The sequence below is a fragment of the Mustelus asterias genome, chromosome 7 (assembly GCF_964213995.1).
Source record: "Mustelus asterias chromosome 7, sMusAst1.hap1.1, whole genome shotgun sequence".
Lineage (NCBI taxonomy): Eukaryota > Metazoa > Chordata > Chondrichthyes > Carcharhiniformes > Triakidae > Mustelus > Mustelus asterias.
The window spans coordinates 27,253,183-27,275,507 of NC_135807.1; the positions used below are offsets into that span (position 1 = coordinate 27,253,183).

Consider the following 22,325-nt stretch of genomic DNA (forward strand, 5'->3'; position numbering starts at 1 on the left):
AACCAGATGGGGTTTTCTGACAATCGACAATGGTTTCATGGTCCATCAGTAGATTCTTATTTCCAGATATTTTTATTGAATTCAAATTCCACCATCTGCCACGGCCGGCATTCAAATCTGGATCCCCAGAATATTAGCTGAGTTTCTGGAGTAATAGTCTAGTGATAATATCACTAGGTCATCACCTCCCCTATTGGTTCAGCAATACACATAGGTGAACAAAGGCAAGATCTTGGAGAAGAGCTGGAATTGTATCCAGGTACATATCAATGCCCACCAGGAGAGTGGCAATATTTTCTTTTACAATCAAGTCTTTACTTTGACCTTTGAAGGTCAGTTTTGTTGCTGCTTTGTAGTCACTCCCCAGGTATTCACTATTCTCCAGAAAATCTACCGTCACTGATAAATTATTCAGTTATTACTGCAGAGAATATTACACATTTGTATGCTAGCATTGATTCAGATGCCAAAAAAGAGATGAACAGAAACTTACTTTTGCACCTTTGATGCCTGGTTCACCATTTGCACCTCTTGGACCCTCTGGCCCCTAAAATAGAGAAGACTGATTGATGATATTTTTTTTGAGACTTAAAGTTGTTATTTATCAGCAGGAGGCGTGATAACTGACCAGTATAACCTTACAATGTGACAAAAATGCTTGAGTATAGCATGTAAAACAGCCATGGTTTCCATTTAGTTTGCGACCTTTTCACTGGCTATCATCATATAATGATCTATTTCTTTGAAAAATATCACTATTTGCCTCGGTCAGCAAGTGAAGGGAGGGTGATAATTCCCTGCATGAGAGTTGGTTTCATGGTCACAGATCGTCCAAACTATTCACTAATATATGGTCCAAGATCAGTCAGCCAAACTGCTAAGTCACTGACTATCATCCCTGAATGCCAGCCTGTCTTGAGTTAGCATCACTCTCACCTATGGATCTGAATGTGCTGCAGTTTTATCCTCCCATATTAAGACTCGAGCACATAATCTAGACTCACCTCCCACCACCCCTCCTCCCCCTTCTCCCCCAGTCACCCCAGTGGCATTATTGTCAGCTGGTCTTTGGATGGGCAAGAAACTGAATTTCATTTACTTGTCCCACATGCCTATGCCAAGCTAGAATCTGCCTGCTCAAGGAGACATTTGCATTGTAGGGATGGGTCCAATAGACCAAAGAACCAGATATGCATCTGAATTTATTGTATGAAACCGGTGAGGTGGAGTAAAGTAGCTCTTCATTTGGCCTAAACGCAGGAATGGGAGTAAGCCATTTAGCCCGTTAAACCTATTTTGCCAACATTCAACTACATTATGGCTGATTTGCAACCTAACTCTATATACTCCATATGGTCAGCCCATTCAGTGGATGCAAGCTATCCACTGTCTCATCTGTTGATTCAGTTAATACTAGTGCTAAATTACTGAGAATACACAATATGTTATAGATTTGAAACCTAGGTTGAAAGGAGCAGACTCAAGGGTCTGGATGGCCTTTCCTTGATTCATGTTTTCTCATGGTTCTAATCTCTGAATTAGCTACAGAAAAATTGAAATATGGATCACTATACCTTGAAGCTAAACGAGCAAATCATTATGGATTACTTACAGTGGGCCCAGTTTGTCCTGGAGGACCTGGCAAGCCATTAAATCCTGGAGTTCCCTGAATGGAAAAAAAACTACTTTAATTTTTGAGAAGTATTATACAGTACATTTCCCTCATGAACACTGCAAACAAACTAGGATCCTCTTCTATTATGGGATGCTTTATAGTAGTGAGTTTAAATGTATGTTCCATGTTGTGATGTGCCATATAAAGGACAAATTACGCATTATGAGAGAACCTTAAATAGCTGTATATCAAGGCTGTATTAAAAGCTCAAATTACTGAATGAATAAAGACTATTTTAATTCAGGAATTTTTATCTCGACTGTAACTGACTATGTAATTCTCACTGCAAATCACACCCAACTAAAGCTCAACTGTCGCCGAAAGGTTCCTGAGCAAACCATGGGACATCACAATAAAACAATGGTAATGAGCAAAAGGGTTGAGTTCAAACATCTTTTAATTAGAGTAAAAGTAATTAGCAATTAGCAGTTCCGGATAATTTAACACCCAGGTATTTCTTTCATCTTACGTCTGCCATACAGATTTGGCTTGGAGGCCTGGAAGTTGAGTCACATACTGTTATTTTTTTTTAGCACCATATGGCCTCTTGTGTCTTCAAAACGATGGGCAGGAACTGAACCATTCCCTATGTAGGATGACAGCAAGAAGACGCATCCTTTACCTACACCTGAAGTGGGGAAAGCTAACTTGCATATTCAGCTAAAGGGCTGAAAGCATATTTTAGGTCCCCACTGTAACTTTTGTTTAACCTGCTTAAAGTTTATTTATTAGTGTCACAAGTAGGCTTACATTAACACTGCATTGAAGTTACTGTGAAAATCCCCTAGTCGTCACACTCGGGCTCCTGTTTAGGTACATTGAGGGAAAATTTAGCACGGCCAATGCACCTGACCATCAGGTCTTTCGGACTGTGTGAGGAAACTGGAGCATCCAGAGGAAGCCCATGCAGACACGGGGAGAACGTGCTGAATCTGCACTCACAGTGACCCAAGGCAGGAATCGAATCCGGGTCCCTGGTTCTGAGGCAGCAGTGCTAACCACATTGCCACCGTGCTGCAGCTCAGTCTCCGTGTACTCTCCCTCCCTCCAATCTCTCTTTCTCAAGATGTAGCCGCTGACCTTCAGTCCTGCTCCCCGAGGCTCTCCTGCCGATTGCACCTCTCCTCTCGGTACCGATTCCATCATCCCTCCCTGAGGACATGCTCTCCCCAATCACTGCTACACTCCTACATACCCATGCCACACCCCCCACCAGCCTACAAGGACCTATCTCCTATATTAGGGACAGCATGGTGGGGGTGACACAGTGGTGAGCACTGCTGCCTCACAGCACCAGGTAGCTGGGTTCGATTCCGGTCTCGGGTCACTGTCCGTGTGGAGTTGCACAGTTCTCCACGTGTCTGCGTGGATTTCCTCCAGGTGCTCCGGTTTCCTCCCACAGTCCAAAGATGTGCTCGATGGACTGAATGGCCTCCTTCTGTACTTTAGGGAGTCTATGATATTCAGGGCTACTTGGACCTCACCACTTGTGCACAAGTAACAGTACTGAGCAGGTAGGGGAGCCAAGCTTCTGCACGCCTAGCTTATGACCCAAGTTGAAATCTACGACACATACCAACTTACTTGGCAGCATCATCTGAAACACATCATCGAGATAGTTAGGTGATATTCCCATCACATAAGAACATAACAATCCCCTGGCCTATGCAGTGAATGCACATTGCCTGCTGGCTGGTATAATAATTTGAATCAGTCAGTGTATCAAGAATGTTATCAAAATACACAGCTTGAAATCATTGATATGACAACGACCAGAGAAAATATTTCAGACACAATTCCCTCAAAGATTAGAGGGAAGCATCTGTCCACATAGGATGTGCTCAAAATGTCGTACTTTTTTCAACTTGAGAAGCCTATATGAAGAACATCACTAAGCATTTAAAAAAAGAGTAGGCTGCAAGTCGGGAAAATTAATGATTAGCTTTGCTTTAAAAAGGCCTCAGTTTGAAAGTTGAGGACAGTAAGGAGTTCCAAGGTTTTGAAGCAGTGGGAAAGCATTGAATTGAATTATTATTGTCACATGTATTGGGATGCAGTGAAAAGTATTTTTTCTTGCGTGCTATACAGACAAAACATACCATTTATAGAGTGCACACGGGAGAAAGAAAGGAGAGGGTGCAGAATATAATGTTGCAGTTACTGATGGGGTGTAGAGAAAGATCAGCTTAATATGTGATAGGACCATTCAAAAGTCTGATGACAGCAGGGAAGAAGCTGTTCTTGAGTCGATTGGTACGTGTTTTCGTGCCTGGGGTTCTTGATTATGGTGGCTGCTTTCCTGAGGCAGCAGGAAGTGTAGATGGAGTCAATGGGTGAATAGAGTCAATGGAAAGAATGCATTAAGAGTAGGATTTATTAACAATTTTACAATGTGCTAGTTAGTACTGGCTTTCACAAGACCTGTTGATTTGCTGCCCTGTTTAGAGCAGTGAATCTTAAAATGAAGATATGTGACTCCGTGATGCTGTCACATTTTGTGACTCAAGCTGGGTTGACCTCAGGGCAAACTTTTTATCCCACTTATAACTAAAGAAAATGGATGGGAAAAAATCCACAATTTTCAAGAGAGTTTTCCAGTATGCAGGGATGCAGTGAGTGAATGGTCACCCTCCCAAGAAGCAAGCACAGGATGAGACGAGGTCGACATGCCTCCGATGAGGCAGAATCCTGGAGGATTTAAGGAAAAGGATGAAAACTGAGGAAGTCACTTTGCTGGGTCATAGAGATGATGGATTGTGGAACCTTCTGCAAGAGTACTGCCTTATGACGGTGCTCTGAATTCACTGGAAGTTTCTCGAGCATGGAGGCCAGGAGGTTGGTGAGGGGCAATGTCAACCCATGCAATGATGGAGAGGCAATTTGAATTTCCGCAGTAGTGATCAAGAGATAGGGACAAAAGTGAGCAGTGCTGTGCAGCCTGAAGAAGGCAATATTGGAGCCAGTGAAAAAGCTTAGCTCGGGGGTCATTCTGTGTGGCTGAAACAGAGAGCAGGAGTATGAATTATGAATGTTGTTGAAGGCAGCACAGAAATGATGGAAGGACCACAGAGATAGTAAACAGCACAAAGCAAAATATTTAAAAAGAATGCCACTCACTTTGCTTCCCTTCACACCGGATGCACCAGGAAAACCTCTAGGTCCTCGAGAGCCCTATAGGATACAATAAAATCTCGGAATGAAATAAAAACTACTATGGGTTGAAAAGCAAAAGGCCCAAAATTCTGCGATTACAAATCCGCTGGGGAAAGTGCGGTGGCTGTGAGACTTCTACTCATTCCTCGAAAGCCACTGATCCCATTCCACATTCTGGGAACAGAATCATTTTAGTACTTCGATTCAACCCATTCCTGTAATAGGGACACACCTGGGTGGAACAGTTGATGTGAAATTGGTGCAGCCTCATGCCGCTCTGATATTGATATACAAACTCTGAAGGTCAGCAGTCAAAGATGAACAAGAGGACAAGATTGGCCCTCTATTCTCAGCAGCCATGAGGTCCGCTGGACTGATAGGACAATATACTCCGTTGAGTTGACAATGCTGTCCCTGAACTCTCCAATGGATGCAAAAGGAGCATCTGTGAACTTTATTCCCTGCTCAAGGGTTTATTTTAACCCTACCCACTTGGTGCAAACTGAGCAGACAAATAATTCAAGTCCATTGGGTAGGTTGCATGATGGCACAGTGGTTAGCATTGCTGCCTCACAGCACCAGGGACCTGGGTTTGATTTCCGGCTTGGGTCACTGTCTGCATGGAGTCTGCACATTCTTTCCATGTCAGCGTGGGCTTTCTCTGGGTGCTCTGGTTTCCTCCCACGATCCAAAGATTTGTGAGTTAGATGGATTAGCCATGCTAAATTGACCCTTAATGTCAGGGAGACTAGCTATGGTAAATGCATGGGTTTATGGGGGTAGGCCGTGGGTGGGATTGTGGTTGGTGCAGACTCAATGGGCCGAATGGCCTCCTTCTGCACTGTAGGATTCTTTGATTCTATGACTTATTCACTGACGCCTCTTCTAGATGATGCCATTTCTGACTTCAACTTACAGAACAGCTCTTTTGAGTGCCCAAATAGTTAGGCCTTCAGTTCCATGGAGATCTCTCACATTTATTACCATCCAATATGTGCTTGCTTCTGCCTCGCTGTACATTAGTATTTTATATAGTTGAAGTATGATGGCATGATGCTTGGAAGTTCTGTGGGACATAGGGACCTATGTTTTTCCATAGGTCTCTGAAGACTGAGGGGCACATTAGTAGATGATACCACATACATACCTCACTTCCAGGAGCTCCTCCAACACCTTGTGGCCCAGGAAAACCACGATTCCCCTGTGTTTAGAAGCAATAACATGAATTAAGAATGGAAGAGATAGGAGCAGGATTAGAACTTCTGCTCCTTCAAGCTTGTTCCAACCTCAATACGATAATGGCTGAACTCCCACTTAAACTCCACTTTCCTGCCCATTCCCAATATCCCTCGATTCCCTGAGTGTTTATCTCTCTATCTCAGCCTTAAATATATTCAATGATGAAGAATCCTCAAGCCTCTGGGATTGTGGATTCCAAAGGTTCATAATCCTTTGAGTGGAGAAATTTCTTCTCTTCCTGTTCCTGCGCTGCATTGTTCCTTGTTCTTTAAATGATCAGCCTCTTATACTGAGTATCCCCGTGTTCTTGATTCCCCAGCCAGGGATATCACACTTCCAGGACAGATCCGACTTTGTGGTATTTAATGTGAACACTGGATTCTTAAACTCAGAAAGAATTTCACTCCTGAATAAGGAGATAAAACCCTCACTTTGATGAACGTAACATTCATCAGAAACCTGAAATTAGTTGTGGAATTTTCTCGTCCCACCCATCAGGAATTGTAGCGGGAGGGACATGGACAATGCAAAGGTCCGTTGACGTTGGGTGGAATTTCCTGGACTTGGGGTGAGCGCGGCCAGAAAATCCCACCCTGGAAGCCTGATTTGGAAATGGTGTGTGACCCAGCCATTTGGATCAGGAAGGTGCCCATTTCGTTCTCTGCTTCCTCTGGTCAACACTGTTCCAAACAACTTGCTCCACTGAATGTTACCTTCCTTTTGTAAGATAGTTGCACAAGGGCCAAATATCTTTCCATATCTCACTCCCAGCTGCTTTTCCTTATGGATGAGGCAGAACACTTCGTATTGGGAGGCTTTTTCACCAGAGGGTAATACTATAATAATTCTCGGGCCTGCTCACCCCTTCTATGTGAATTCACAGATGTTTCCAGTACAAAAAGAGGCCATTCAGCCCATCATGCTACTGCTGTCTCAAGGTGAGATTTTCCAGCCGCACTTGCCCCAGAACTGGAAAATCCCACCCGAGGTCGACGGACCTTTGCACGGTCAGCCCCTCCCCACCGCCCCCTACGATTCCCATGGTGCGTGGGACAAGAAAATTTTGCCCTCAATGTTAAAGCATAAGGTGATTTGTAGCGATGAGCAGCACAGGGTCTGGTTTGCCTTTCTCTATCATTACACAGGATCAGCACTGTTATCTGCAGTACTGCATGCACTCCAACTGAGACTGACTGACTCAGCAAAGATCAGATAAAACCTGGGACATTGAGGATTATTATTCCTCAGCCACTCACTATCTTAATCAGTTACAGAGTGGCCTGTGCTGAGTTCGAAGAGCTCACCCCGGATAGAGGTGAAGGCACATCAATTGTCTCAGTCTCCTGTCACAGAGGCTAGTGATGCTGAGATTTGATTCGAGTAAGCAGCAGGGAGAGCGAATATGGGCCTTTTCTCATCCTGATATACAAGTAACTGAATATTTTACATCTTTTCTCTAATTTGGAGGAACATATGGTATAGAATTCGACTTTGTTTACATACCTTTGGACCCTCCTTCCCAGCCTCTCCAGCTGTACCTTTTTGACCTTTATGGCCCTAGAAGAAGAAAAGTAATTAGTTTAAGAATCACTATTCTGGAGCAGGCTCAAGACACATGAGCCTGGGGATGGGGATCCAAACTAGAGATCATTGATGGAAAATCACAGGGTTGATTAACCTCATGTCTGAGCGCTCAGCGTCAGATGTACTCTTGCAATAGCAGCAATCAGACTTTGCTCCACAAAAACTGGAGGGACAATTGGCGTCATTTCTTTGCCACGATGATGTTCTTCAAGAGTTTTAAGGTGGAGATGCCGGCATTGAAGTGGGGTGGGCACAGTAATAAGTCTAACAACACCAGGTTAAAGTCCAACCAGTTTATTTGGAATCACGAGTTGCCGGAGCACTGCTCCTTCATGAAGTCTCACAACACCAGATTAAAGTCCAACAGGTTTATTTGGAATCAGAAGCTTTCAGAGCGCTGCTCCTTCATGAAGGAGCAGTGCTCTGAAAGCTCGTGGTTCCAAATAAACCTGTTGGACTTCAACCTGGTGTGTGAGACTTCTTACGGTGCTTCAAGAGTGGCACTCTTTGATGGGACCATGATGACAACCGAGGTATAGGAGTTTATTTACTTACTTATTAGTGTCACAAGTAGGCTTACATTAACACTGCAATTAAGTTACTGTGAAAATCCCCCAGTTGCCGCATTCCGGCGCCTGTTCGGGTACACTGAGGGAGAATTTAGCACCATCAATGCACCTAACCAGCATGTCTTTTGGACTGTGGGAGGAAACTGGAGCACCCGGAGGAAACCCCCGCAGACACAGGGAGAACTTGGACTCCGCACAGACAGTGACCCAAGCCGGGAATTGAACCTGGTGCTGTGAAGCAGCAGTGCTAACCACTTTGCCACTATCCCACGCTAGTTCCATCAAAGTGTGTGCAAGCGACAAAACAGATGCCTCATAAAATTTGACTTTCAATACCCTCACACCACAGAGTGAAAAACCCTTGAATTAAGAAAGCAAAATTAAAATCAGCCAACACAACAAAACTGGCCTTTAAATGTCAGCTTGGTTCAGTTGGCAGTATTCTCTGACTTCAGATCTTCTCGAAGAACTGTGAATATAATTTAGGGTTGCCAGGTCAGTGCAGAAGTGAGAGACCACTCTAAGAGGATGGTCATTAAACTGAGGCCCATTCTAGTGGGTAGTAGAGGTTTCATGGCACTACTCAGAGAAGAACAATACGTCTTCCTGTGCCCTATCCAATAAACCTCACTCTGACAGAACCAAGAAACAGAACCTTCCCTCAAGGCCTCAAATAGTTGATGAAGGTTTTATGATAGGATAGATTGTTAATGGGCTATGGACAGAGGCAATTCATTTGACCTTCAGTGTAGCACGCTTTCTTATGTGGCAGGTTTCAGGGCACCTACAGCAGCCAAAAGACCACAATAATTGCAATGATATAAGTTGGAGTAGCACAACGTAAATAAATTGTTTACCTTAAACCCTAGTAGGCCAGGGGGTCCAGGAGGGCCTGGAGGACAGGATATTTTACACTGAGAAATAGAAGAAAGGTTCTCTTAGTTATGTTGCACAAAGATAACATCAGAGTAAAGGAATTAAAATGAAAAAATGATTGTTCGAGTGAGCAATTTATCTCTCACAGAGGGAAGGTACAAGAACTAAATTCCCTTGTCTTATAAACCATTTCAACAGGTGGACATTACCCAATCCCCATCCTCTTTATCAATTTACAAAATAGAATGACCCAACAAATCAATCGTGTGATGCCCTCGTAGAGAGAGTTATCCACCAACAACATGATCCACTGACAATGTCAGGATCCAACTGACAGAGTGATTCAGCGGACTAATGGAGTAATACATTGACAGGTAAAGTGATTCACTCCACTCGAGTCATCAACTGACCAACAGAGTGATCCAGTTGATCAATAGTTATCCAACTGACCAGGAGTGATCCAGTTGATCAGTACAGTGATCTAATTGACCAACAGAGTGATCCACTAACAAATGGAGCAATGAACTGACAGAGACAGAGGGCCCGATTTTACCATCACGTTGCGCCCGTTTTCAGGCGCAAAAATTTGGTAAAGTCAGGCATGAGGCGAGTAGCGTGATCCGCGCCCACCTCCGCACCAGTTCCCCCTTTACCAAGGCCCGAAAATGGCCGCGATCGGGAACGCACCCGAAACGGGCGCAACAGCCATTTAAATGCATTTGCATGCATTTAAATTGACTTAATAGGCTGCACGCCCAACTTTACCAGCACTTGCCCCTTTACCACCACGTTTGCCCATCCAGAATCAGCGCAAAACAGACATGCTCCATATACGTCCAATTCCGGCGCTCCAGTTAGTGAGGGGGTAAGTGCCAAGCGTCCGATGACTCTCTGCTTGAGATCGGTGGGGGTGGGGGAGAGGAAGGTGGGTCCGCTGCTACTCTGCCTGAGATCAGTGGAGGGGAAGGGGGAAGGGCCTGCAATCATTCTGGGTGGAGGGGAGGTGGGGGGATAAAGGGGTCAGTAATGTTGGGAGGGTCGGGCAATGTCTGTGGAGGCCAGGGGGAGGCATTATCTGGCCTGGGAGGGATGTGGCAGGGGAGCAGCATTCTATCATCTATTTTTCTGCGCATGCGCAATTAGAGGCACCGATCGGAGCTGCAGGGTTTTGGGCGCATTAAGCCCCACCCACAGGCTTGTGCAGCATGATTTGGAGTCGCTGATATTTTTTCAGGCAGAGTGCGTGTGGGGGTGCCTGAGAACGGGTCCAAAAGTCGGATCTGAAACTCTCCCAGTTTCAATTCCGCCCAGCCGAAAATCAAAATGGTAAAATGGAGCCCAGTGATTTGTTGAGAAAGAGAGAGACACTCCCCAACAAAATAATCCAACAGAGTAGGAATATGGGGGTAGGGCCTGGGTGGGATTGTGGTCGGTGCAGACTCGATGGGCCGAAAGGCCTCTTTCTGGACTGCAGGGTTTCTATGATTTTTATGAGAGCAGTAGAGTGATCTGAAGACAAATAGAGTCATCCACTGACAGAGAGAATGATTCACTATCAATGGAATGAATTGCTAACACATTGTGATCCAACTGACAGACTGAACAATTGGAGTAATCCACTGATAGGGTGATTTACTGATAAAGTGATTTATGGACAGATAAAGAAATCTGCTCACCAGCAGACTGACAAACAGAGTAATCCACTGACAGAGTGTTCATCTGCCGAACAGGGTGATCAAACTGACAAATAGTGATTCAACTGATCAATAGTGTGATTCAATGACAGATAAATTGATTCTGGATTTATATCAGATGTTTTGTGATGAAAGCTCTTTACAGCTAATTATGTATTTTCAATCTGTTGTCACTCTTGTGATTTCAAACATGCAGCAGCCAATTATTGCTTAGCAAATTTCTACAAGAAGCAGTGTGATAACACCCAGATAATCTGTTCCTTTGTGATGTTGTTTGTGGAAAAACTTTTACCAGGGCAATCGATTGATCCAACTGACAATTGGGCAACTCGCACTAACAAACCTAGTGATCCACTGGCAGATAGATTGATTCATAGACAGTGAGTCACAGAGTGAATCACTGACCAGTCAATTAATTCATCTGACAAGCAGTGACCATCTGACAGATAGAGTGGTCCACCAGCCAACAGAATGATCCAACTGACCAATAGAATGATCCACTAACACAGAGCAATCCACTGATCAATCCACTGATATATTAAGCAGTGGATCATTCTACTCTTCAGTGGATCGTTCTATTGATCAGTGGACCATTCTATTGGTCAGTGGATCACTCTGTATCTGTGGATCACTCTGTGTCAATGGATCATTCTATTATTCAGTGGATCGCTCTATTGATCAGTGGACTGTCCTATTGATCAGTGGATCACCCTGTGTCAGTGGATCACTCTGTGTCAGTAGACTACTGATCAAGAGAGTGGTCCACTGATTAGTAGAGCAGTCCACTGGCACATAGAGTGATCTAATTGGCCAAAAGAGTAATTCAACTGAAAGAAGCATGATCTAACCAATAAATAACGTGGTCTTGTTTTCAACCTCTACCTCGATTCACTTCCTCAAAATGCAGCATTGCCAGCCCTCACCACAGCTCTCCACCCCACCCCCCACACCACCCCGACCACACCACCTGCCATCCTGACCGCCTTACTAAAAGCCCAATCCAAACGAGGAAAGCAGCTGCATTCATCCCACTTGTCCATTTTCTACAATTTGGTCATCTCCAAAGTTGAATTCTCCTTCTTTCGTTTGACAAGTGAAAGTATGAGAGCGTTGGCAAAGGTAATTGGATTCAGTATACATAATAGCAACAGCTCCCTTTGCATAAATGGAAGCAAATAACCAGCTAATTTCCATCAGTTAAACAGGTTGAATGTGGAGCGTTCTGAGGTGTTCAATGGGTGTAGTTACAGGAAAACAGACATGGGAAGTGGTGATGCCTGTCCTATCTCATTTGCACTTTTCTAATGGTCTTGTGCTAACCACACTCACCCCAGGACTATCTAGTAGTTCTGACCTCTGTGACTGAAGAAATAGGCACTTCATGCTGTTAAAAGTCAGGACAACGTTGAACGCTTGAGCTCTACTTAAAACCACTTTGACTACCTTTCTTCATATCACAAAACATCCTGGCTTCTTAAATAAGTTTCCAGCCCTTTTCAAATATCTCCATTTGACTCCCCGCCAATGGCATTACGGGCACGAATCTCCACACAGTCCTGATCCTTTGTGCAAGTTTTTTACACAGAGGGTGGTGGGTGCCTAGAATTTGCTGCCAGGGGAGGTAGTGGAAGCAGACACGATAGTAACTTTTAAGGGGCGTCTTGACAAATACATGAATAGGATGCCATGATGTGGAGATGCTGGCGTTGGACTGCGGTAGGCACAGTAAGTAATCTCACAACACCAGGTTAAAGTCCAACAGGTTTATTTGGTAGCACGAGCTTTTGGAGCGCCACTTCTTCATTAGGTGAGTGCCTGATGGGCCTAAGGCACTCATCTGATGAAGGGGCAACGCTCTGAAAGCTCATGGTACCAAATAAACCCATTGGACTTTAACCTGGTGTTGTGAGACTACTTACTATGAATAGGATGGGAATAGAGGGATGTGGTCCCCGGAAGCGTAGGGGGTTTTAGTTCAGTCGGGCAGCCTGATCGGTGCAGGCTTGGAGGGCCGAAGGGACTGTTCCTGTGCTGTAATTTTCTTTATTCTTTGAAATTCTCTTCAGCTGAGTTCAAATTTTAAAATTACATTTCCCGGGCATGTTCTGATTAACTTTTCTAGTTTCACTTAAACTGTTCATTTTTAAAAACACATCTCCAACTCTGATTTGATGGAGGATCTCACCAGAATTTCTATCTGTCAGTAGATCACTCAATTTGTCAGCAGATTACTCTATTGCTCTGTTGCATTATTTCATTGGTGAGTGTATCTGTCTTTCTCAGTAAATCACTGCCACTATCAGTTCATCATTCTGTTTGTTAGTGGACCACTCTGTTGGCCAGTTGGATCCTGACATTGTCAGTGGATCACGCTGTCTGTGGATAACTCTCTCTGCTAGGGCATCGCTCTATTGATCTGTTGGGTCACTCCAGTCATGCTCCTTCAGGTGCAGGCTATGAATTTCATGTCTTCCCTTTGGTTTGAATTTCTTCCTGGTCAGGCAGTTATCAGTTACATGTGGAAATCTATCACCATGGTCATGGGTCTCCAAACTAAGGTAAGTGTTCATATTTAGCAGATATATTATCCACGCCATCACAAACATGGCAGCAAAGGTAAATGTTGGTCAGGATCGAGGATTCAGGCCCAAAACCAATCCAGGAGGACATGTGCGACCCATTTCCTGTGACAAAAGTATTGAAAATTATGCCCTAAATTAAGTAAATGATGATCATAGAATCCCTGCAATGCAAAAGGAGGCCGTTCGGATCATTGAGCCTGCACCAACAACAATCCCACCCAGGCGCTCTCCCCATAACCCCAAATATTTACCCCGTTAGTTCCCCTGACTCTAAGGGGCAATTTAGCATGGCCAATCAACCTAACCTGCACATCCTTGAACTGTGGGAGGAAACTGGAGCACCCGGAGGAAACCCATGCAGACACGGGGGGATGTGCAAACTCCACACAGACAGTGACCCAAGGCCAGGAATTGAATCCTGGCACTGTGAGGCAGCAGTGCTAACCACTGTGCCACCCTGCTGCCCTCGTACACAGCATTGCAATTGGGTGCCTAAAGTATCAAGGTGACTGACAGACTGAAAACTATCTGCATAGATGTTCATCTTTCAATAACCTGTACACTTACCTCAATATCTCCACGCCCATCTGCTCCTGGAAGACCAGGTGGGCCCTTAGGCAAAGGAAAGAAACAGCATTTAACAATTTGCAAAAACTGAAGCTTAGTTAGCAATCAAATTATTTTCTGCAATTTTATTTCTACTGCAGATTGGATCCATGAACCTCACTGATCTTTTTGCACCTCGCTCAAGTGGGTGTAATGGATGCATTTGGGTAGTGAGAGGATGGATGGGGGATGAGGGGGTGGGGGGTCAGGTTTTTGGGAGCCGTACATTTGAGATCCAGCTCACACAAAAAGGTTAATGTATATTTCTCAGTTAAAAATTGTACCTCCATTTGGGAGCCTTCCAAATGGAACCACCATACAATTAATGACAAATGTGTGTTTCAGGTAACTGCCAATGGAAATACCTACAGAAAGAAACATGGAAAAGATAACACTGAACGTACCTCAGGTCCTGGAGGTCCAGCCATGCCAGGTGCTCCTTTTGGTCCAAGGCCACCCTAACATTTAAAATAAAACACAAAGCTCTGATTCTATATTGCCACAGTCAACATTCTGGAGTTTACCAAGAATGGATATATTCATAGAATTGAATCAGAGAATCCTACAGTGCAGAAGGGGGCTATTCGGCCCATCGAGTCTGCACCGACCACAATCCCACCCAGGCCCTATCCCCATAACCCAATGCATTTACCCTAGCTAGTCCCCCTGAACACTAAGGGTCAATTTAACATGGCCAATCTACCTAACCCGCACATCTTTGGGCAGTGGGAGGAAACCAGAGCACCCGGAGGAAACTCACGCAGAAACGAGGAGAACATGCAAACTCCGCACAGATAGTGACCCAAGCCGGGAATCGAACTTGGGTCCCTGGCTCTGAGAGGCAACAGTGCTAACCACTGTGCCACCGTGCCGCCCCAAACAATCAAATTCAAGTCATGTGGTTACTGCCCAAACTATATACAGTGATAAGCCACTTCTGTGGTCTTTAATAATTGAACAACAAAAATCAAACTAGAAGGTAAAAGAAAATGCAATTGGAAAAAATACCCGTGATAATCTCTGGACGATTACAAAATGTACCAAAAAAAGGAAAGAAAAAGACTGACAATGTCATAGAATCCCAACAGTACAGAAGGAGGCCATTCGGCCCATAGAGCCTGCACCAACAACAATTCCACTCAGGCCCCATCCCCATAACCTCACGTATTTACCCTGCTGGTCCCCCTGACACGAAGGGGCAATTTAGTATGGCCAATCATCCTAACCTGCACATCTTTGGACTATGGGAGGAATCCGGAGCACCCGGAGGAAACTCACGCAGACACGGGGAGAACGTGCAAGCTCCACACAGACAATCTGACAATTTGAGAGTGGCTTTTGTGACCTCAGAATGACCCACAGCATTTTACACCCAATGAATTACTTTTGAAGTGAAGTCATCACTGTTGTGGAGAAAATATAGGCAACAACTTGTGCACACCAAGCTCAGCAAGTGAGAATGACCAGATCATCTGTCTGTGCGCTGTTGATTGAGGGGAGACTCCACTGCTCCGCTTTGAAACATGCCATGGGAGCTTTTCTATCTAACTGAGAGGGCAGAAAGGACCTTGGTCGAACATCTCATGTGAAAGGCAGCAGAGGAGGAAAAATCTGTTTACATTGCATCACTATGTTGATTCCCTGGAGCAGACAGCACTGTGAGCTGCAATGTGAAGAAAGCTGTGCAGACCACAGGTAGCAGCAGGAAGTGAACATTGGAAGATTTCATTCACAGTAAAATTGTGTTAGGAAATGAAATAAAGAGATAACATTGGAAGACTGAATCAAAAGAGAGAGAAATAAAAGAGTTGAAAAGAAAACAATTTTAAAAACAATCTCCAGAAATCTGAAGGAATGAGACTCTAGACTTGTAAAGTTAATTTTTAGTGATTGTTTAGAAATAATTAAGAACTGTCATGCCATTACAAATTATTTTATGATGTGGAGATGCATTGGACTGGAGAAGTCTCACACCAGGTTAAAGTCCAACAGGTTTATTTGGAATCACAAGCTTTTGGAGCGTTGTTCCTTCATCGGGTGAGTCTGTGGTGTCAATGGTAGCCATGATATGGAGATGTTGGCGTTGGACCAGGGTGGGCACAGGAAGAAGCCTGACAACACCAGGTTAAAATCCAACAGGTTTATTTGGAATCACAAGCTTTCGGAGCACTGCTCCTGATGAAGAAGCAGCGCTCCGACAGCTTGTGATTCCAAATAAACCTGTTGGACGTTAGCCTGGTGCTGTGAAATTATTTTATGATGTTGGCCTGTTGAGAGTGGTATAGAAGTTCAACCACATCGCAATCACTTCATGCAGCACCACCTCTTAAGGTCAGCTGCTCCACCACTTGTACACAGTCTCACAACTGCAACCTTAATCTGTTTCAGTTTCTTCTTAATCTTCTGCCCCTCAGTTTTGGCAAATGCTGCTCCTGGTTCAGAGATGCCTTTGTGGTTTTCCAAAGGCTTTCATCATTTTTGCTCTTGCATGATGAAACTCTCTTCAAACTGTTCCATCTTTTAAATGTCACTCAAAGGACACTTTCTGCTCCCATCTCTAATTTGCTCAATGTATCCACTGGACCTAGACTTATCACTCTGATAATCAAGTAAACTTGCAAAACTGGCTCTCTGACTCCTTAACAGTCCAATTCCATTCTCTACAGCCCATAAATAATGCTAATATAATTAGGAATTATTCAAAGTTATCTGCTTACAGGCTTTCCCGGAAGGCCAGGTTCTCCAGTGAATCCATGTTCACCAGGTGGTCCCTGCAAATTGAGAAGATGGCAAACAATGAGAGCATCATAATTGAGAAACATTTTGTGAATTCCTTCAGATTAAAGAGATGTTGAAAGAGCTGTGAAGTAAATGGCTTGTCTCCATTCCATAGCGCAGTATTTAGTCCAGACAACAAAGGTCTCACTCAAGTATTTCCCACATTATGCTCTTTCATGAAGACCCATCGTATTAAATGTCAGCCATTCAAATGGCCAGCAACGGGCCTTCCCCAGAATCAAGGACCCACCCCGGCAACCGTACCCAATGTCAGTTGCCTCAATCAGGTGAGAGTGCCTGACAACGATGGACATCCAAAAAGCCCTCACGCCAGGGTTCGTTTTCCAGGTTCCCCACCTCTTAACTGCCCCAACCACCATTGGTTCAATACCAACATTGGCAGGATAGGTCCTGAGTTCGGTCTTAATTTCCCGTTTAAGGGCCTCAATTGCAGGCCAGGCAGGAAGGCCATCCACAAGCCTTAATCAGGGCAGAGGATGGAAGGCAGTGGAACATCTCCACACCCTGCACCCTCCCACCTAATTAAATGCAACCCCCTCAAACTCCAAACTCACCTTGGGGGGACAGGGGGGGTGGGAATCAAATTCTGTGGTCTTACAAATTTCCGTCAGAAAATTATGGGACGGAAGAATCAAGTGGTATTCAGATGTAATTTTTAAACTCTCATGACCCGCAAGACCGCATGATGCAGGTTGTCTGACATCGCATTGGGAATGAACAAATTAAAAAACTATAGCTACCAGGAATGAAATGTTTGTCGTCTGAGGAGTATTTGAGGACTCTGGGTCTGTACTCGATGGAGTTTAGAAGGATGGGGGGGATCTCATTGAAACTTACAGAATACTGAAAGGCCTAGATAGCATGGACATGGGAAAGATGTTTCTATTAGTAAGTGAGACTAGGATCTGAGGGCACAACCTCACAATAAAGGAATGACCCTTTAGAACTGAAATGAGGAGGAATTTCTTCAGCCAGAGGGTGGTGAATCTATGGAATTCATTGCCACAGAAGGCTGTGGAAGCCGGGTCTTGAGTATATTTAAGATAGATATAGATAGCTTCTTGATTTGCAAGGTGATCAAAGGTTACGGGAAAAAGGCGGGAGAATGGGGTTGAGAAAGTTATCAACCACGATTGAATGGTAGAGCAGACTCGATGAGTCAAATGGCCTAATCCTGCTCCTATATCTTATGGTCTTATAATTACAATGCCGCAGAATTCAATACACTTCTAATCCTCCAAATGTTAACCTCTGCATTAAACTCAGTTTAATTGTTCACACAGACTGGATCCAACGGTTTCCTCTGAAACCCAACATTATTACTGCACACTTGCAGACATTGTAGGGGATCATTTTAACCAAACCTGGAAACAAGTGGGTTCAATTTGATCACCTTCTTCAAGGACAAACAATCACAAGAATTCAGAACAGTGGAAAGCTATAAGTTCCATCAAGTCTGCTCCTCCATTCAATGAGATGATGGCTGATCTTCAGCCCGAACTCCACTTTCCCATCTCATTCTTATATCCCTGATTCCCTTAGATTATAAAAATCAATTGATCACAGCCTTAAATACAGTGAATCGCTGGGCATTCAAAACACTATGGAATAGAGAATTTCAAAGATTTACACCTCGCCTGAAGACAATCAAGACTAAAATCGGGCAGAGCGTAAATCTGACAAGTGACCCGAACCCATCCACTAAGGGTGGTCGAAATGATCCTCTAGTTCCTATCTACCAATATTTATTGGTTGCTGGACCTGCAAATCAATTTGCATGAAGCCATGTGGTTCATGCAACACTCTTCAATCTCGCCAGAATGATTCCACAATTCGCTTTCCCACTGCAATCGAAGGAGGGGGTAACAGTTATGACACTGAAGCTCCAATATTCCCAACTCATCAGGTCCTTATGATCCCTTGCTAGTAGTCTGGGATCTTAGATTCACTCCTTAATCTCTATGCAAATCATGTCAAGGTTAATTAATTAATCTGACATATAGGACTTATTTCCTTACCGGGAGTCCAACTTTTGCAGGTCCCTGTTGAAAACAAAGAGGAAAGGCTTTGTTAAGCATAATTTTTTATAACCAAATGTTCAATTGCATTGTCAGAAATATTTGAAATGTAGTCAAGCATACAGAGTGCTAATGTACTGTCTGGTGACTTCTTTAGATATAGTCAGATGATTATGTTCAGACAAAAAATTCACAACTTAATTGTTGATAGGGTGAGGCCGAGTGTATCTGGAAGCACAGTGCGGTTTCCATGATGATAGATCTACTGTGGACATAGAACATAGAAAGCCACAGCACAAACAGGCCCTTCGGCCCACAAGTTGCGCTGATCATATCCCTACCTCTAGGCCTATCTATAGCCCTCAATCCCATTAAATCCCATGTACTCATCCAGAAGTCTCTTAAAAGACCCCAACGAGTTTGCCTCCACCACCACCGACGTCAACCGATTCCACTCACCCACCACCCTCTGAGTGAAAAACTTACCCCTGACATCTCCTCTGTACCTACCCCCCAGCACCTTAAACCTGTGTCCTCTCGTAGCAACCATTTCAGCCCTTGGAAATAGCCTCTGAGAGTCTACCCTATCCAGACCTCTCAACATCTTGTAAACCTCTATCAGGTCACCTCTCATCCTTCGTCTCTCCAGGGAGAAGAGACCAAGCTCCCTCAACCTATCCTCATAAGGCATGCCCCCCAATCCAGGCAACATCCTTGTAAATCTCCTCTGCACCCTTTCAATGGCTTCAACATCTTTCCTGTAATGAGGTGACCAGAACTGCGCGCAGTACTCCAAGTGGGGTCTAACCAGGGTCCTATAAAGCTGCAGCATGATCTTCTCTGTACGGCAGCTACAAGAGAACATGGTGTACCTCTTTATCTTACTCTTAGAGAACTCACTCAGGCATTTTGACACTGTCAGTAGAGCAGGATTCAGCAGGAGAGGCGATGGCCTAATGGTATTATTGCTGGACTATTAATCCAGAAACTCAGCTAATGTTCTGGGAACCCAGGTTCGAATCCCGCCATGGAATTTGAATTTAAATTCAATTCAAAAAAATATCTGGAATTAAGAATCTACTGATGACTGTGAAATCATTGTCGATTGTTGGAAAAACCGATCTGGTTCACTAATGTCCTCTAGGGAAGGAGCTCTGCTGTCCTTACCAGGTCTGGCCTACATGTGACACCAGAGCCACAGCAATGTGCTTGACTCTCAACTGGCCTGTGAAATGGCCTAGCATGTCACTCAATTCAAGGGCAACTAGCAATGGGCAATAAATGCTGACCAGCCAGTGACATCCATGTCCCACTGATGAATTTTAAAAAAAGATTTTGGGGAAAATTGGCTGTTGTCAAAGCTCCTCAGTCTCACCCGTTCCTTCTATGGCAGCACGCACAGTTTGATGGTTACATGTTGGACAGTTTCAAAGTGAAGAATCGAGTGAAAAATGAATTTGAATGTCATTAGCAGGCGAAGGACTGAAGTCTCCGGGTCCGCTAGCATCTCCCCCCCCCCCCCATCACCACCCGCCAGGAGTAGTTCACTCCAGCAGGGTTTACTCCTGCTCCCCACTAACGGGGAATGGGCTGACCCCACTGGAGTGAACAGAGGCCATTGAGGCATCCCCAGTACTCCCTGGGCAAGTCCAGGCTGGCAGAGTCAGCTTGGCTCCCTGGCACTGCCCAAGGGGCAAAGTGGCAATATCTAAGGGGCACCTTGGCACTGTGCACTGGGCATCGGGCAGTGGGGGGTCAATCGGCGGGTGTGGGGGGTTCCCACTGCCACTCTGCATTCAGGATCAGTGGTGGAGGGAGGGAAGGAGGTGATCGGGGCTGGCCATCCAGGTGAGGTGAAGGGATCAGGAGGGGGCGGGAACACCGGGAGTGAGGGTTGGGATGATAGGGATGGCGATAGTGGGGAGGGCGGGGGGGGGGGGGGGGGGGGGGGGGGGGCGCGTTGGTGGAGGAGACATCGAGGCTGGCCCGGAGATTTCCAGGAGGCCAGCGATTGGAGGGTGGGGGAGCTCGGTGGGGCAGCGATGCAAGGGTCGCGGGGTTAGCCAGCGATTGAGCTGGCTAGCAATCAGGAGCTGGCAGTGCGGGGCCACTGCTCATGCACCGATCTCCGCTCTGACAGATCGGCGCATGCACAGTGGCCCACTCAGCGCTATGCTACCGGACTCTCCAGCGGGAATAGGCCACGCCCGCTGACTTTCAGTGTGAATTTCGCTCGGGTACTCTGCAAATGCTCAGAGTATGGGAGATTCAATCTGAAAATCCCACGAAAAAAATCGATGGAAGTTACTCCAGTTTTCACGAATTTGGCACTTGGAATTTTTTTGGGAGACTCGCCCCCCACTTCTTTGACAAGGCATTCAAATGTCTCTCGGAGGGATCTTGTGGCCTCGCTTGTCCCAAAACTGTAAAATCCCACCCGAGATCAAGGGACCTTCCCATGGTTTGCCCCTTCCCATGGCAGGCCGGGGGGGGGGGGGGGGGGGGGGGGGTAAAATTCCAGTCTCTATGTTTATCTCACAGATCATTTCTGCTTGATCACTAGGAGATAACAGCATTATTTAAATACAAATTGCTGTCATGGAAATAAATTAGGGATATAGTAAAAAGGCAGGTAAAATGGGTCCAGCAATCCATTTTTGTTCTCAAAAAAAATAGAGGGAACATAGACTTGTGTAAGTCCAACAGCACATAAACAATTCCTGGGCTATGCCAGCTTCTAAAGTGCTTTGGCAGAATACAAATTACATGGTATCTCTTTCTTTTTAATGTTAACTAGAAACGTCAGTCACTGCTCGTAAACCTTCAGTTAAATCATCTCACTTAGGCCCTCAGCTGTGTACAGTCAAAACAATTGCAAAAGCCTTCAATCCAAAATAACATTACAAAGGTTAATACTTACTGGTGGACCTTCTGGACCAGGGATGCCAGGAGGTCCCTTCAAACAAAAAATTATAAACATATTTTATTATACATTACAGATCACACTCATGCAAATCCCGTCAGTTTACCCAATAAAACAATTGTTGACTCATATTTTTCCTCTGGCTGATTTAGGATAAAGGAGCCACTCAAATGTTACTGCTGGTATCATGCTTGATAGAGCAACCTAACACGAATCACAGGGCTGAATTTTCACTGAATTGGTATATCTCAAGAGCCCTTTAGTTTAAGTTTATTTACGTATTAGTGTCACAAGTAGACTTAGATTAACACTGCAATAAAGTTACTGTGAAAATTCCCTAGTCGCCACATTCCAGTGCCTGTTCGGGTACACTGAGGGAGAATTTAGCAAGGCCAATGCACCTAACCAACACGTCTTTCAGACTGTGGGAGGAAACCGGAGCACCCGGAGGAAACCCACGCAGACACGGGGAGAACGTGCAGACTCCACATAGGCTTTCAAGCATGTGGGCTGGTTCAAGTAGCAAGTCTGTACCCTGCACTGCTGATTTGGCCGGCTCCATTACTGGGATAGGAAAGTCCTGATCCTTTACAATTTCCACAGAGCC

At 44.8% G+C, this 22,325-nt stretch overlaps 1 protein-coding gene across 1 annotated transcript in view; it reads right to left on the reverse strand.

Moving 5' to 3' along the window:
• col9a1c (collagen, type IX, alpha 1c) overlaps positions 1 to 22,325 on the reverse strand; it is a 138,802-nt gene that overhangs the window by 51,710 nt on the left and 64,767 nt on the right. Inside the window, exons 12-22 of the mRNA XM_078217022.1 lie at positions 21,716 to 21,751; positions 18,796 to 18,819; positions 16,696 to 16,749; positions 14,383 to 14,436; positions 13,940 to 13,984; positions 9,078 to 9,134; positions 7,571 to 7,624; positions 5,976 to 6,029; positions 4,793 to 4,846; positions 1,613 to 1,666; positions 494 to 547 (exon numbers count right to left, since the gene is read on the reverse strand). Coding sequence (XP_078073148.1) covers positions 494 to 547; positions 1,613 to 1,666; positions 4,793 to 4,846; positions 5,976 to 6,029; positions 7,571 to 7,624; positions 9,078 to 9,134; positions 13,940 to 13,984; positions 14,383 to 14,436; positions 16,696 to 16,749; positions 18,796 to 18,819; positions 21,716 to 21,751 — 540 coding nt within the window. The remainder of the gene's footprint in view (positions 1 to 493; positions 548 to 1,612; positions 1,667 to 4,792; positions 4,847 to 5,975; positions 6,030 to 7,570; positions 7,625 to 9,077; positions 9,135 to 13,939; positions 13,985 to 14,382; positions 14,437 to 16,695; positions 16,750 to 18,795; positions 18,820 to 21,715; positions 21,752 to 22,325) is intronic.